Here is a 16222-nt window from a genome sequence, read left to right on the forward strand (position 1 = left end):
TTTTTTTTTTTTTTTTTTTTAGCTTTTCCACTTCAGAAAAATGACTTTTTGTTGCAGATGCTCTCTAATTAGAAAGTCAACCAGTATTTTTTTTTGACATTATTGCAGCTCCTTTCTAGGTGACAGTGGTAAAAAGAACAGGCTAGCAGAATCTGTAATGATGTTTCAGCGTTAACACTGCCCAATGACCACTGAAGAAGAAAATAAAGAAGTAATTGCACCTGGTTTGATTTAGAATGTCTCATTTTTGCAAAGCTGCCCCCAGTCAAAAGTGAAGCCTTCCAGGTGATGAGACAGTGGACCCCTCTTGTCAGTTTCGGTTGTTGTCTCTCTTTCCTTCCTAGTCTGTAGGTCTTTCCACGCTGTTGCCCCAAGCCAACATCCTGCACCACTGAGTACAAGGGATTTTTTTTTTCATTTTCTTTTCTCTTTTTTCTGTTTTTTTCTTTTCTTTCTTTTTTCTTTTTTTTTTTTTTCTTTTCTTTTCTTTTTTTGTGTAGGGGAAGGGGTAGGGAGTATATCTTCTACACATCTGGACAAAATTCACCTTTTCTGCTCTTCACTTCATGTCCACATCAAAGTCCAGCACCAGCAGCTTGGTTTCTTCAGTCCCATTCCGACTCCCGACCGCACACACCAGCTTTGTGTTGGAGGCTCTGATCCGCCACACCACTCCCCCACTTCCCCCACTTTCCAATGTGACTAGGTTTCGAATAAATTCACCCGTTTTTAAGTCCCATAGTTTTACAGTTCCATCATCTGAGCTGGTAATTACAAAGTTCTTGTTGAACTGTAAACAGGTCACAGCACTCTGATGCTTGTTGGGACCTAGGCAAAACCAAGGGAATTTAATTACTAGTTAGAAATCACGACTATGAGTTAGCTGCAGCGTAATTTGTAGACTTCTATATTAGAACATACAACAAATGCAACATTTAAAATGCTGCATATTTAGAAACCTTGTTCTGAGTATTTTAGGATCAGCAAGGATGTAAGAAAATCTGGTAGCTATTTGTAACTGGAATGTTAACTTTTTTCCAGGAAGCTACCAGGCACACATTTTCTTTTCTGGCTCCATGAGTGGGAGCTTTCCCTGGAGTGATGAAGACAGCACAGCCTCATATATTCTGCCAAGGGACAAGCGAGCATAAGCGATCTGTTACCCTACCACTCTGCACTGACCAGCCAAAGGCAAAGGCTGCACGAATACCATTCCAAAACCAAGAGGCCAAACCAGAGAGCAAAGAGTGACAGTGTGCCTACTGCACGGCCTCGCTAAAAAGCTAAGGGATGCAACCAAGGAAAGGTCATCATGAAGTTAACAGTAACAATTCTCATTGCTATCTGTTTTTGTTTCAGAGGACACTATTATTCTTTTCCATCCTAGATAAGAAAGGAGGGGCTCAGTAGAGACAAGACTTTTTTATGAGATGCTTAAACTGAAAATAAATGGCTACGCTGCTTCTGTGAAATGGCCAAGACCTTTCTTCTCAAGTTGTTTAGGGTGACACAGACTCAACTGAACATGCGTGAATACAAGGGACAAGTAGAAACGAACATACAGGGATATAAACAAGTTTGTATAAAAAACACAACTCAAAACATTTTCTCAAGGTAGCCTAGTGCTATAAGTCAGAGTGCAACCACCCAGAAACTTATCTGGAGTAAGCACTCTGTGTGAGGTTACCCTTTCTTGGTGTGAAGGCTCCATCCTTGTTTAGTGAGTGACAACAAAATTTTTAATAAATACAACTAAAGATGGGCCAGTTCTTACCTTGCAATGTTTGTAAACACTGTCCTGTTTTGATATCCCAGATTTTAACTGTAGAATCTGCATTCCCAGAGACAAGAATATTGTCTTTGAGTTCCATTCCACTTGTTAACGACTGGTGCCCTGTTAATGTGTGAATGCAATTCCCTGTCTCCACGTCCCAAACTCGGATTGATGTATCAAGAGAGCCACTCACCACATGGATGCCATCAAACTACAAGAAACACAGCTTATTAGAACACAAGAATGGATACACTTTTTATTAATTACTGACCTTACTCTTAATATGGAGGAAAATATGGCGACAGGCAAGACCAGGAGAAATATGAGGTTCTAGGATAAAGTGCATGCCACCAGGCAATGTGAATTTTCTATGGCCAGGAGCTTCAAACTAGATTCAGAAACAACAACAAAAACCCTTGAAATAACATTACTTTTAAATCATCTGGTCCTCCTCATCAATAGCTTATATCATGGATGATTCAGTGAAGATTGCCATCTGAGTTTTACTTCTCCATAGGAAGCTAAAACTAACGATGCAGCTTGCTGATAAAAGGGTGTGCTTATCAGCACCTGAGGCATGAAAAGGGCTAGCGATAACTTTCATGGTGTTCAAAAGGTAAGATCCCATTAAAAACTGTATGTAAAATAAAACTTTCATTTACAAGAACCTAATACTAATTAGAGAATGTGTTAAAAGATAATTATATCTGAAATTTTAAAAGGTTGTGTTATGGTAACAAAAGTAAGCTATGCAGCATCTCCTCCAGCTTTCCAGGTACAGTAAAAGCCAGTCTCTATCAATTCCCAGAAGATTTTATATACTTTATTGGCTACCTCACTTCTACTGAGTGGTTTGAGAATATTATATTTCATTAAAGTTCTGAGCATAACAAATACCAAAGCAGCTGCAGCCAATTCCCTTTCCTTCAAGCCCATCACCTTTTCTAATTTAACATCTTTATTATATATCAACATTTGATGACATGGACAGTACCCTTACGAAATACCCTCAGAACAGCAATGTCAGCACTGGGATTATGTACTAATCTGCTGATCATTAAGCAGCAGTAGATGGTAAATAAACTTGTAAGTAATGGGACACAGGTTTTAATATTGAATATGCTGTATTTCAGAGAATAAACAAGAGCCATTTTCTAAATCTGTTAGTCTTGTTAATGATCCTGAAATACGACAATCTATTCTTGGTTATCAGGTTCAAATGTAAACAAAAAAATCAGGTAGTCAAACCTGCTTCTTGAAGAATACAAAGCGGTGGCCTGGAAGAGTGGCACAGCTTTATGCAGACAGCTGCACTCTGATAGAGACAGAACCACAATCACACGGTCCATCAGCTTTCAGCTATTAAGGCAAAGGGGCAGCTTCTGGCCAAATTAATCCTCCACTGTTTACTAAAATCCAGATTATTTTCCTATGACACTGTCTATTAATTAACATAGCCAACTCAGAGCTCCAAAGTCTCAGGTCCCAAGACAAATATTTATATTCCAGAGGGAAAATGGATCACAGAAATTGGAACCAATAAACCACTAAAATAATTCTGAAATTTATGCTTTCTTCACACCAAAGAGCAGATTAAGTTAAGTGGATTCATTTGTTTTGCACTGACTGGATCAGCAATCTGACAGCGATCATTGAAGCGACACAAGGCTGGGACTCAGGCAGAGAGACAAGATCGCTCACCTGTAAGGAATAGACTCGGTTAGTGTGCCCCTGCAGCGTGTGTAGACAGGTCTCAGTCTCCGGGTCCCAGACTTTCACCATGAAATCATACGCTCCACTAACCACCCTCCTGCCATCATACTGAACGCAGCGGACTGCTGCTACATGACCCATCAAGACATGTAAACACTGGCCTGACTCGATATCCCAAACCCTAAGAGTGGCATCTCGAGAACCACTGACAACTCTGTAGGGGAAAAGAGAAAAAGTACATTATAACTTTCAGTAGCAGGAGCAAATATAAGTGAAGCCAGCAGTTTTTAAAGTCCCTGCCCCATTTTCTTGAGCACAGATACCTGGTTTGCTCAAGAAATCTTACATAAAACCTTGATATAGAAACACACTACCCAGTAATTTTGGTTGAAATGCTAAGTAGGATGCCTAGAATTCCACCTGGTTGGTTGCTTCCCTTACATATGGCCTATACTTCGAGCACTGTGAGGTTCTGTGACTTTTACTTTGTTTTTGCAGTGCTGGGAAACTCAGCACCTTGCACATGCTCAACAAGTGCTCAGCCTCTGAGGTATACCTTCAACCCCTGTGAGGTTCTGTGGAATGGAGTCTGGAAACCACTGTATGGTATTAAAAAAGAAGCTGGTTGTCAATATATACAATGTGGTCCTGATAGTGTGGCCATATGTATAAAATGTTAATGGGGGAATTTGAGTGGTATTATTTTGAATACCGTAAATGTCTTCATGCTGTCATTTTCCCAATTTTTAATTATGAATACAGTTACCATTGTGATCAGGTAAAAAAGCAAACAAAGATTATTCAGCAAAACATTTTTGAATCAAAATCTGGGGTTTAAAAACCTATGGATGATTCATACTACATATTCTGGTAAAAATAACTAGTTTTGGGTATATTTTCAAACAAAGGCTGCTCATGCTATTAATGCTTAAATTTACAAATATTCAATAGGCAACAGGGTTGTTAAAATACACAGATGTATTAAAGACATTTATCTACAGAAGCAACAGAAATTCCTGGCCCATCATTATTAAAGTTATACTCTTCTGAAAACCACACTAATACACAAACAATGCAATCATCTCTGGACTACAAAAACAAAGCTGAAAACCCAGGTATCCTTATGTCATTCCTAAGACAAAAAAGAAGTGTCATAGGGCTGGGGATTTAGCTCAGTGGTGCCAACACCTGCCTCGCAAGCACAGGGTCCTGAGTTCAATCCCCAGTATTAAAAAAAAAAAAAAAAAAAGGAAAGGGAAAGGGAAAAGGAAAAGGAAAAGGAAAGGCAAAAGGAAAAAGAAAAAGTCACAGTTTCCACATTGGAGAGCAGAATGCTAAAGCACAGAGTTAAGCCAGAACATAACCACAATTCAATCACCAGGTTTCTTGATACTTCTGTTAAGTCTCAGCCACACAGCACACTTTTCAAAGTAGATTCAAATTATAAGTGAAAAGTTCTTTATACATTACAAATCGAGAGTGAAGTTTAGATTATTCAATGATTTTCAATAAAGAATTAAAGGTATAAGAGTGCTGTGGTTACTCTGGAAGGTCCTACTATTAAGAACTTTTCAGAGACAACTGGAGACTGGATAAAGATGTGGATTTTCTATAAAATGGAGTACTATTCAGCCATAAAAAATGAGAAACTCAGGTCATCTGTAGTGAAATGGATGCACACTGAGGCCATACTCTGAAATGACATAAATAGGACACACATGTGTAAATACCGAATAGTTTCACTCATGTGAGAAACTTAAAGTGTAAATAAGAATCAAAATGTATAATAGATAATGTGAAACAGGAAGAAAAGGTCTAAAGGGGGAGGAGGAAGTGGGAAGAAAGGGCAGGGGAAAGGAAAGAAGGGTAAAAAAATATATATGAGAAAAGGAAAAATGGAAACAAAGTCTTTGTAAATATGAAGAAGGGTTGAAGCGGGGCAGGGGTAGGGGGAGAAAATAAGAAGCAAGATACATCATTTAAAGGTACAAATTTCCACTGATGAATGTCATCATACTGCCCACCTAAAATGTACCCATAAAATTAATGGAAAAAAGCACTTTCCAGAGAGGTCTTTTTTAGCAAATGAAGTAGAAGACATGTCAACAGGAAGATAAGGTTTTAACAGAAGAGCATAAAGGAGAAAAGAGCAACAACAAAGGCACTGAGTAAGAAAAGACAGGCAGTATGGTTTGGCTGATTTCTTCCTTAGGGATACCATCATAATTACATGAGGGCCTCTCTGTCAACTGTATACAAGGTGCAAAGACCATATTTGAAAGCTAAGGCGAAAGTTCCAACAACAGGTAGTAAGAGAATGAATTAACCCTCCCAGGTCTCTGCTTTTCCTACATTGGGGGTTACGACAGAGCTGGGCAGGTCATTACAAGGACTCAGAGGCTTGAAACCCTGAGTGAATCTGTCCCACTTGCACAAATATAAATACCAAGAAAGAAAAATGATTTTTGTTTGAAGACGATGAATCATCAAACCATAAAAAGGATTAGTTATCAGAGCTTCAAGAAAGCCCACAACATATCAAATGAAGAAGGAAATTCAAAGACAAGTCTGCAATTTTAAGCCAAGACATTATGGCTTTCCTAGTTTAAAAACATTCAGGTCTACTTTAAAAAATCATTCTCACTGTACCAGTAATGAGAGCCCTGAGCTGGGCTTTTTCCTGTACCTTTTCTCGTGGAGATGCATACAGCGCACGGTGGAAGTATGCCCATACAGGGTGTGTATACATTCCCCAGTCTCTGCATTCCACACCTTCAGAGTCCGATCTGTAGATCCACTAATGATGATGTTATCTCTCATCTGCGACGACCAGACTCCACCTGTGTGTCCCACCAATGTTCTCAGACACTGGAAAAACACTTAAGATGATTAATTTGGGGTAGAAAGGAAAGTTATTTCAATATTTTAACAGCGCATTAAAAATCTGGAAAAATCATTCAGTGAATTTGATTGGATCATCAGAAAACGTTTTGTGCATTGATGTAACGGCCTCATCACTACTGTTTTACACTTACACATGTACATCACTGAGAAACAAATATGTAGAGAGCAAACGTGATATGAAACTGAATCACATGATATCAACATTCGGTGTAACCAAAAGCAAGTATATGAGATGAATGCAATGTTTAAGAGCCCCGCCTGGCCTCTGATGAAATAATACTAAAACTTCAACTTGGGGTGTTGCATGGAAATAGACTCCACGAAAGAACATCCACAGGACATCTGAATCTGCTAGGATCACACCAAGCTACTGCTAAACAAGTAAAGACAGACATTAATATTCTGAAATAAATCCAACCTAATATTACATCATGAAATATGAAGCTGCTTTTAAAAATTTTAACATCTGGCTTCTAATATTTATAAGATTCTTGTCCAAGAAGCAGCATGGTAAAAGACATTTTTAAAAACGTGGATTTTTTTTCCCACATTCTCTATAGCTTTGTAGTTGGCCAATTACTTAATTCATGACAGACAAAATGAATATTCACTAAAGAATCAATAAGGCGTAATGCTGTTATGAAGTAAATCTTTTGCTTGGACTGCTTTTTTCTTCAAAGGCATATTTAAATACCTGCTCTGCTTAACTTCTACATCACAAGGGTCTGCGGTTAATTCTAAACTAACATAATCTTAACTTCTAAATTATAGGTAGCTTATTAACAAAGCAATTTATTAAGACAAATAAATGTCTATCATACTTTTGAAAGACATTAAAACAAATGAAGTATAACTTGGGTGGGAAGAAGTGAGCCAAGAAAACGATTCGTATCTGAAAATATCTTAAAATATTTAAGTCACAGAGACAAACTATTTAAATGAAAAAAAAACTGAATGACATTCTTATCATGAGAAACGCCATTAGCATCACACCGAGGTGACTGTCACAAATGGGGTGGGGAGAGTGCTAAGCTAGAAGCCCTGATATTTGCTATCATAATAAGTAAGGATCAAAAATGGAGCCTTATTTTACTTTTACGAGTTGATGCTTGTGGAGATAACTCAAAATGGTGATTTTGTGAAGTGCAAGCATAAACAGACTTACTTTGCCTGTGACTGCTGACCAAACTTTTAAAGTGTTGTCATCAGAACCGCTAACTATCCGGTTCCCACAGAACTGTAAGCAGGTGATCACATGATCATCATGTCCTTTCAGCACCTATCAGAGAGGTGTAAGGGTTAGGAATATGCTATTCTTTAAAATACTGGTGAAAAGAAAAGATGAAGCCATTAAGTAGAACAGTAACCCACTGTATATTTCTAGAATAAAAATTATATAAAATGAAGCATCATGCTTCCTGGCTGATGAATCAACATCAAACATTTTATTTCCATATTCTATTATTTACATTTCAAACACCTCCCATTAAAATTTTACTAAATCAAGATCTCATAAAGATGGTTCAGTAACAAGTGCATTTTATAATAGTCTATTTTATGTTTAAAGAAAAGTAATATGTCTTACATACACAAGAATTTTTAACACACAAGAACAAAACACCTTCTAATTAGAAAGACAAGTAACAATTAGCTTTTTCAACTTAAACAAAAACATCTGCCATGATATACACATACTGTCTTCTCAAATTGTTTCTGTTATAAACCTACATCTAAGAATTTCAAGCATTTTTACTATTCTTTGTATACTTGAAATGTTGTAAGACAGAAAACCAGGTTTATGCTTCAATTTATAAAAATGAAACACAGAAAAGCCATCTTCGGCCAAAACACAGACACTCCTTGCAAAGTCATGTTCAGGCAATGTGATCAGAGGGAGCTGCAAATTCTTAGGAAGAAAATATATGACACAATAAATTTCAAGAAGATATTCAGAGATTTTTAATTTATGTAAGGTGAAAGAATGAAATTCACCTCATTTTTTCTTCAAGTAAAAGTAGTTTTTCAGGTTAAAGAAATTAGCAGTAAAGGAATAGTATGTTATATTTTCTGTTATTTTAAAATATAGTTTCCTTTCCACTTAAGATAGTTGTGCTCAGTTACCTTAGGAGATTTGAGTTCTCCTCGCCTCCAGTTTGTATCGATTCTGTGCTGTCTGATGTATGCACTTTTCCATGGACTGTGTATGAAACCTGGTTTTATTACTTTTCTTCTCTTGATGTGCAATGGTTCATCAATCCCTGTGGTATCAAAGAATTCAAGAGAATGATTCCTTTGACCAATAATATAAATTACACATTTAAAAATGTATTTCATTTTCCTCTATGCTTAAAACCAGTAAAATGCAGGACACAGTCTAATTTCTAATATTGTTATTAAGGAATGTAACAATAATGTAAAGTTTGCATTCTGTATGGCATATTTCTATACTAATTATTTCATTTCTTTCTAAAAATGATTACAGGAGATGTTGGTGAGGGATGTGCAGAAATCGGGTTGTTTATGCACTGCTTGTGTGAATGTAAAACAGTACAACTGTTGTGGAAAACAGCATGTTGGTTCCACCCAAAAATTAAACATAGATGTAACATATGATCAAGCAAATCCATTTCTCAACATATACTCAAAAGAACATAAGGAAGAGACTTGAACAAGTGTAACTGTACACGTGTGCTCACAGCAATTTTACAACAGCCAAGAGGTAGAAGTAATCCAAGTGAACAATGACATGTGGAAGATCAGCCTTAAGAAAGGACGTTCTGACAATTGCCACTCTGAAGACAATATGCTAAGTGAAATAAGGAAGTCATAAAAGGGCAAATATCATACTATTTTACCTACCTGAGATACCTGTATCAGTCAAATTTATAGAAATTGAAAGTGGCTGCCATTCCAGGCCATGAGGAAGGAAGATTGGGAAGTTATTATTAAATGGACAAGGAGTTTCAGACAGAAAAGACAAAGAAGTCCTAGAGACTGCTGGTGACTATAGCACAAAATATTAATGTTTTTAGTGTAATTGGACCACACACTTAACATTATTAAAATAATAAATCGTATTATGGATATGTTACCACAAACTATAAAGTCATTAATAAATGAGTCTATGAAAGAAGGTGACACAGATGACTAATCATACTGGAGAAGGAAGGCTTCTCTGGTTAACCTTGTCAGGGATCTGGCAGAAGCAAGATTCAAACACCAAGGACCTGGATCTTCAATTGGAAGTTTTATTAACTGGACTCACCATCAATGTTCCCCACCTAACTGCCTAACACCAAGGGGAGGACTGCTTGCAGAGTACCTGTGCCCCTGTGCTTCTTTCAGAGAAATTTTGCTTCTTAGAAGCAAGTAATATTTTTATATATTTTTTTCAAAATGATTATTTATTTATATGTTGCTGGAAAAAAGTCCTCCACTTAATATTGATGATGTCTAGTCCCTTAGAAGAAGATCCTTAAAAAACAAAGTAATTTTTAGGAATATAAGCTCCACAACAGGAAGAAAATGGCAGGACGTCACTATTTTGTAAGAATGTCAGCAGGGCATGGTGGCACATGCCTGTGAAATTAGCACTCTGGAAGCTGAGGCAAAAGGATCCAGAGTCTAAGGTCAGCCTGGGCTCCACAATGAGTTCAAGTTCAGCCTCAATTGTACAGTGAGACCATGTCTCCAAACCAAACCAAAGCAAACCCAAAAAACCCCAAAAACCAAAGTCTAAGTCAGAGTAGGTGTTCAATAAATATTTATGGAATGAATGGATAAAATATTCAATATTTGATAACATAACTTTTTAGTTTCCTTTAAATTATGTTTATCTTAACTCATTAGTGAATCCAAATAGGTGAATGTATGTAACTGAAGATACAGCTCCTCTTTTTCACTTATTCACTATTATTCCACTTGCATATAAAATTTACTTATTTTCAGAATCACACTGCTTTTTCCAAAGTACCAGTATACTCTCTATGCCAGTTTGAACCTTACCCTCTTCTTTGCATTTCTCTCTCCAGAGAAGGTTGTCTTCAGCCAAAATTCTCCAGTATCGACATGTCTGGGCTGCTTGTAGCAGGTCTTTGGGTTCCAGAAATGAAAGCACATAAAGTGCCAACTACAGAAAAGAAAACCACATGGTATATTCACATTTTTTAAAACTGTAGAAAAAAATAAATTAATTATTCTCTGTATTATTACATATAAATATAATTCTACATTATAATGTCTAAATTTATGAAAGGCAGTACATTCAATCTTTACAAATATAAGCTAGACATAAAAAATAAATGGCCTACAGGTTTTTATGAACAGCAATAATTCTACATCTTGAAGGAATACTGATTAAATGTCTCTACTCCTGCCTTGGTTCTGTGAATCTCAACAGATTTTATATTTTATATTTTACTTTATTATTTACATTTGTTTTCCCTTCCTACTACAGTGTAATTTCACTAAGTCCTTCCCCGACAGCCTGACTGATAAGCAATAGGATTTTTATAGGTTTTGCATGATATAATTTCAGATCACTTGTTAGGTATAATTAGTAGTTCTTCATCAAATCAGTGTTTACAACAATGATAAACTTTGGAAACATTTACACTCTTGACACCCAAGACAATTATTAAACTGCTCCACAGATGTATAAAGATAACTGGGTTCTATCACTTTCTGTTGCTTATAGGGATTTTTCTTGATGGTTCACATAGTTATATATTTGAGATAACTCTTCAATACACTACTGATTTTAAAATTTTGTTTATAGTATTTGCAAACTATCATTTTTTCACTGTGTATAGTCAATTCAAGTAAATAAGGAAAAAGGAAAGAAGTAAAATAACGACCTGACAAAAATAAAAAATTAAATTATGATATGACAATAAAAATGGGTCTAACCAGAGCAAGAAAGTTCAATTCTCAGAAACTAAATGACAAAAATTAAATCACTATCATATAAAGGGCCAAGGGTCATACAGGGAGTGAAAGCACAACTTAAATTATTTTTTGAATCTGAACAGGAATTATGAGATAATAATTCTCTCTTCCCAGTAACTCTACATATGTAGTTTACCACTAATCTATTTATTGAGTATATTCTACCTACAAAATACCAACTAGACAGTATCACTTTAGTCTGACACTTCTATTGATGAATGACAGTGCAAACTTTTCATGAAATACATTTTTTTCGAGAAGAGCATTCAGTATCACATCTATATAGTCATTTAAGATTAACTATACATTCTGTGTGTGTGTGTGTGTGTGTGTGTGTGTGTGTGTGTGTAAGCACATACTCATCACTCAATGTATCTTTTTCAGCAGGTCATTTCTTTCTTTCTTTTTTTTTTTTTTTTTTTTTGGTACCAGGGATCGAACTCAGGACTTTGTGCTTGGGGAGGCAGGCAGCAGCACCACTGAGCTAAATCCCTGACCCACTCAATGTATCTTTTTCAGCAGGGCATTTCTTTCTTTCTTTTTTTTTTTTTTTTTTTTTTTTTTTTTTTTTTTTTTTTTGGTACCAGGGATCGAACTCAGGACTTTGTGCTTGTGGAGGCAGGCAGCAGCACCACTGAGCTAAATCCCTGACCCACTCAATGTATCTTTTTAATGGGTATTCCATATGCTACTTATTTTTTAAAATACCATTCTGAAAGCCTAAGCAAGTGTGCTTAGTTTCAGTGTAACAGTAATGTGATGTCACCATACTATCAGCCTATGTGAAAATTGTAATCTAACACAAGATATTTATGAAAGAGATGTTAATCAATGCCCAAGATATTTATAATGGCTATATTAAAAAATCTATTCTTTGCTTTAGTTATTTGACTGAAGTGGAAATCAGGTAATTCAAAGGCTAGGCTATAACAAATCCAGAACAGTTTAGATTTCAAAATACCAGTAGATTTCCTTCATTAATAGTGATTAAGAGATCATCAAGTCCAGTGTCTGTGTGCATTAAAGAGAAATGTAAAGCAATGGTCAGGAAAGTTAAAGCAGAGTTCAACAGATAACCAGCACACTTTCTTTTAAAGTAGTAAAGTCTCTAACTCAACCGTGAGCCTCAACTTATTAGTTTGTCTCTACAGTATCTACTTCCACTGAAACACAAAACTATAGGTGGGGTGGCTAGAAACAGGAAAAACATGTCAGCAAAGGGAAAAGGAAACACACAAATTGATGGCAACAATGATATGTTTTTTTTTAATTGATCTGCCAAACAGTAAGGGAACAGCAATTCGTTACATGATTCTAACTAGGCATTATGGAGAAGTACATCAATTCCTTGAAGCAAGTCTGGTCATGTAGGGATCTGAAATGTGACTGAATGTTTGGGTCCCTCAAATTTGTTAAAATTGTAACCCTTAAAATGTGACTTTGGAAGTGGGGCCTTTGAGAGCTGATTAAGTCATAAGAAGGCAGCTCTCAGGAATGAGATTAGTAACCTGTAAAAGGGACCCCTGAGAATTCTCAGGTCCTCTTTCTGCCACAAGACAGTAAAATCTACAAACTGGAAGAGGGTCCTGATCTCGAACTTCCTAGCTTTCAGGACTGTGCAAAATAAATTTCTGTTGTTTATAAGTCTATGGTACTTTGTTATAGCAGCTGGAACTAAAACAAACTCCTTATAGGGGACAGAGACCATAATATTGTTCCTGAAAAGTAGCCAATACTTCCGCAGGATTGCTATATTTCAGGAGACTGAATTAGTCCAGGGAAAAAAATTTAAACAACAACAATGTTAGCTAACCCTTTATTACCAAGTTTTGTTCTAGATCACCTAACTATATCCCTATGAGCCTGCTGGTATTTACTTTCCAAATAAAGACTGCATTATTTATCACAAGTTTGTCATGTGAGACTAGTGTGATTTTAATCAATGTTTTTTGAGATTGAATAGGTGTCAGTAAGAGCTTTGAGATCTGCTCAAATGAATTATAACAAAAATACTGTAAGTCAATCTCCTGACATGTTTTAAATAATAGTAAAACTGAGTCTCTGATCCAAGTGCTAATTTCCTTAAGGACTTAAATCTATAGTATTATTTGTCCACTTATAAAATAAAGTCTTTTTAGGAAACGTTTTTCTATTATTTGCAAACAAAAGACTGACACAGGTGATACTCTAGGGTAGCACTCTCTCCCATTTTCCAATTTAGCTGCACTTTTTCTTTTTCCTCAGGCAAGCTTTAAAAGAACACGTAAGAGAATTTTTATTGGATTTACCCTCAGTTGTGTTCAGTTCTTCACTGAAGAGTCTTAAAGACTCTTTAAAATATTTTCAAATTTTACTGATTTTAAATCACATTTCTGTGAGTTAAAACATTACTATAAAAATTAAAATAATGCAAAGCAAAACAAAACAAAACAAAGAAAACCCATCATTCCTAAAGATAAAGGAACAAACTGACTACTGAAAAAATACATTTTAACAAAAATGCTACCCTGTGCTTGCTTTGGCAGCACATATACTAAAACAAAAATTTTACCCTCTAAAATTAGGAGATATATATCAAGCAAACTATGAAAAAAATTAACAATTTCATTTTCGCTTGAATATAAAAGTATTTCCTGCTATTAATGGCCTTTTGAAAGGAAAGACAGCTTATGTCATTTTTCATAAGCCAAAGCTACTCAAAGGGTTCAATTTCAGAAAGGGCTATCAAGAATAAAAATTTTTTCCTGCTTTTTAAAAGCACCCTTCAAAAAAATTATTTTAGGAAAAATATTTTTTTAAAATCAATTTTGCTTTACCCTGGAGTAATGCTTAGTTTCATACACTAAATATGATAAAACTATTTTATTCATATGTAACATGAAATTAAAATTGAAACTATTAGAATATTTAGAATGATTATCTGAAAAACTTCACTCCTTTTCAAGTTTGAAGCTTCAGGACCGTGTGTGTGTGTGTGTGTGTGTGTGTGTGTGTGTGTGTGTGTAAATATATATATGTAAATTTTTAAGTGTTTTATATGGTCTTCTTAGCTGATCCAGTATTATATCGTGAAAATATATATCATGGGGGCAATGAATAATGTTAGATTATTCTTGTTTGCTGAAAAAAATAAAATCAGATCAATAAGAGCACTACATCTAAACTATGCTTTATTTTTACAGGAAAGAATGCTTATATTATCATAATCTATAACAAGAAACAGTACTAGTTTACATAAAAATTTTAAAATGCATATATATGACTCCAAAGAAGTGTCATAAGAATGTCACTGGCATGGGAAGTCTGTGAGTATGTGTCTAATCAAAGTGGAGAGAGAGGTGACTAGCACATAAGATACACATATGACAGTCTATGTATCCGAGGAACCATGAAACATATGTACAGTAGTACCATGGCTCATGACTTTATTCTTTCTATGATTCTGTTGCAAACTGAAATGGATGAGAACCAAATTAAATTTCCCCATAAGGTCAACTCTGAACCTAACCACTGAATTTGATTCTGTTCTCATCCTGTTTGGTTTGTGAGCAGAATCGTGGGAAGAACTAAAAAGTTCATGAACTAGGTTCCATGGTACCAGAGAACTACAATTCAACAGAAGCATAAAACTACTGGTCTTGAAGGGATTTAGGATAAATGAAAAAAATAAGGAAAAAAGCACTGCCATTTAAATAAAATTAGAATTTTTTTAAATCCACTATAATGAACATATCAAGACAACTAAAAATTGGGCTTCAGAAACAAAAAAATCTTGGTAAACAAATAATCCAATGAATCAAACTCAAAAAGTTAACTCTACTATGTATTGCTGGTTCAAGTAACAGAAAGAAGCAAGCTATTCCCTAATCATTCTTTAATCTGACAATTAACATGACTAAGTAATTGTTTATCAATTTAAAGCTCTCTTTACTATTAGCAACTACTACTTTACTACTAGTTAGCACTACTTCACTAGTGTTAAGCTAAAAATACTAGATAAAAAAATTAGCACAATAAGACTTAACAATGGTAGCTGTTGAGGTGTACTTTCAAATCCCACCCAACAAAGGAGGTAACATGCAATCCTTACCTCTTTAGGGAGCAGGGAAATGAAGTCTCTCTGAAACTGAGGTTCTATCACTTGCATCATATGTTTCACTTGCGTTGGTTCACAACTATCAATGAGTTCATCCAAAGCAAGCAATTTCTCTGGTCCACTCCAGCTCTATTAAAGAGGAGTTCGAAATTATTACTACTCTAGTAGAGGTCCCAAATGATAAATTCCTAACAAAAAAACACACCCATATACAACCATATTTGAAGAAGGCAAGAATCCTACAAAAAGTGACTGCTTACAGTGGTATTTTCTATAGAAGTCATTGCAGTGACAGTGATTTCTTCTCATCAAGTTTACCAACTACCTCTATTTTATAAAGGTTTTTAAAAGAAGTTGTAATTTTTACAGAAAAAAATGTTTGCACATTATTATAACAGCTGCTCAAGATGTCAAAATTTTATTCCAAAAACAACAGTTTGAGTTACTGAGTAAATAGAGAATTTGATAATTTTTTTTCTTCTTCTCCATTCTTTCTAGTAGGCACCATTTTTCATAAGCCATTCAAGAGTCAGGAGATTAGCAGCATCATGTACGGAAAAGTCAGTATCTGGATTGTCCATATCTGACAAGGGTCTTCTACAAATTAAAAGGGGTGCTTTCTGAAAAAAATTTCATATTTTAAAATAGCAAATGAAAAACAGTAGGTGACTTGGTGGTAAAATAAGTAAATAAACAAAGACCAGGGATTTAGCTCAGTTGTGCCACCACCTGACTTGCAGGCCCCAAGAGGTCCTAAATTTAATCCCATGTACAATAAAGAAAGAAAG

At 35.4% G+C, this 16222-nt stretch overlaps 1 protein-coding gene across 6 annotated transcripts in view; it reads right to left on the reverse strand.

Annotated features, from left to right (window-relative positions):
* Positions 1–25: 25 nt before the first annotated feature.
* The window catches only part of Fbxw7 (F-box and WD repeat domain containing 7), a 173095-nt gene continuing 156898 nt past the window's right edge, over positions 26–16222 (reverse strand). For all 6 annotated transcript variants that reach the window (XM_010627917.3, XM_010627918.3, XM_010627916.3 and 3 more), the window contains 8 exons: positions 15429–15563; positions 10397–10520; positions 8513–8649; positions 7557–7670; positions 6174–6355; positions 3476–3701; positions 1775–1985; positions 26–828 (listed from right to left, as the gene is read on the reverse strand). In XM_010627917.3, the coding sequence (XP_010626219.1) occupies positions 560–828; positions 1775–1985; positions 3476–3701; positions 6174–6355; positions 7557–7670; positions 8513–8649; positions 10397–10520; positions 15429–15563 (1398 nt within the window). In that variant the 3' untranslated portion in view covers positions 26–559. The remainder of the gene's footprint in view (positions 829–1774; positions 1986–3475; positions 3702–6173; positions 6356–7556; positions 7671–8512; positions 8650–10396; positions 10521–15428; positions 15564–16222) is intronic.

This window comes from Fukomys damarensis, unplaced genomic scaffold (assembly GCF_012274545.1).
Source record: "Fukomys damarensis isolate Sample0158 unplaced genomic scaffold, DMR_v1.0_HiC HiC_scaffold_38, whole genome shotgun sequence".
NCBI lineage: Eukaryota > Metazoa > Chordata > Mammalia > Rodentia > Bathyergidae > Fukomys > Fukomys damarensis.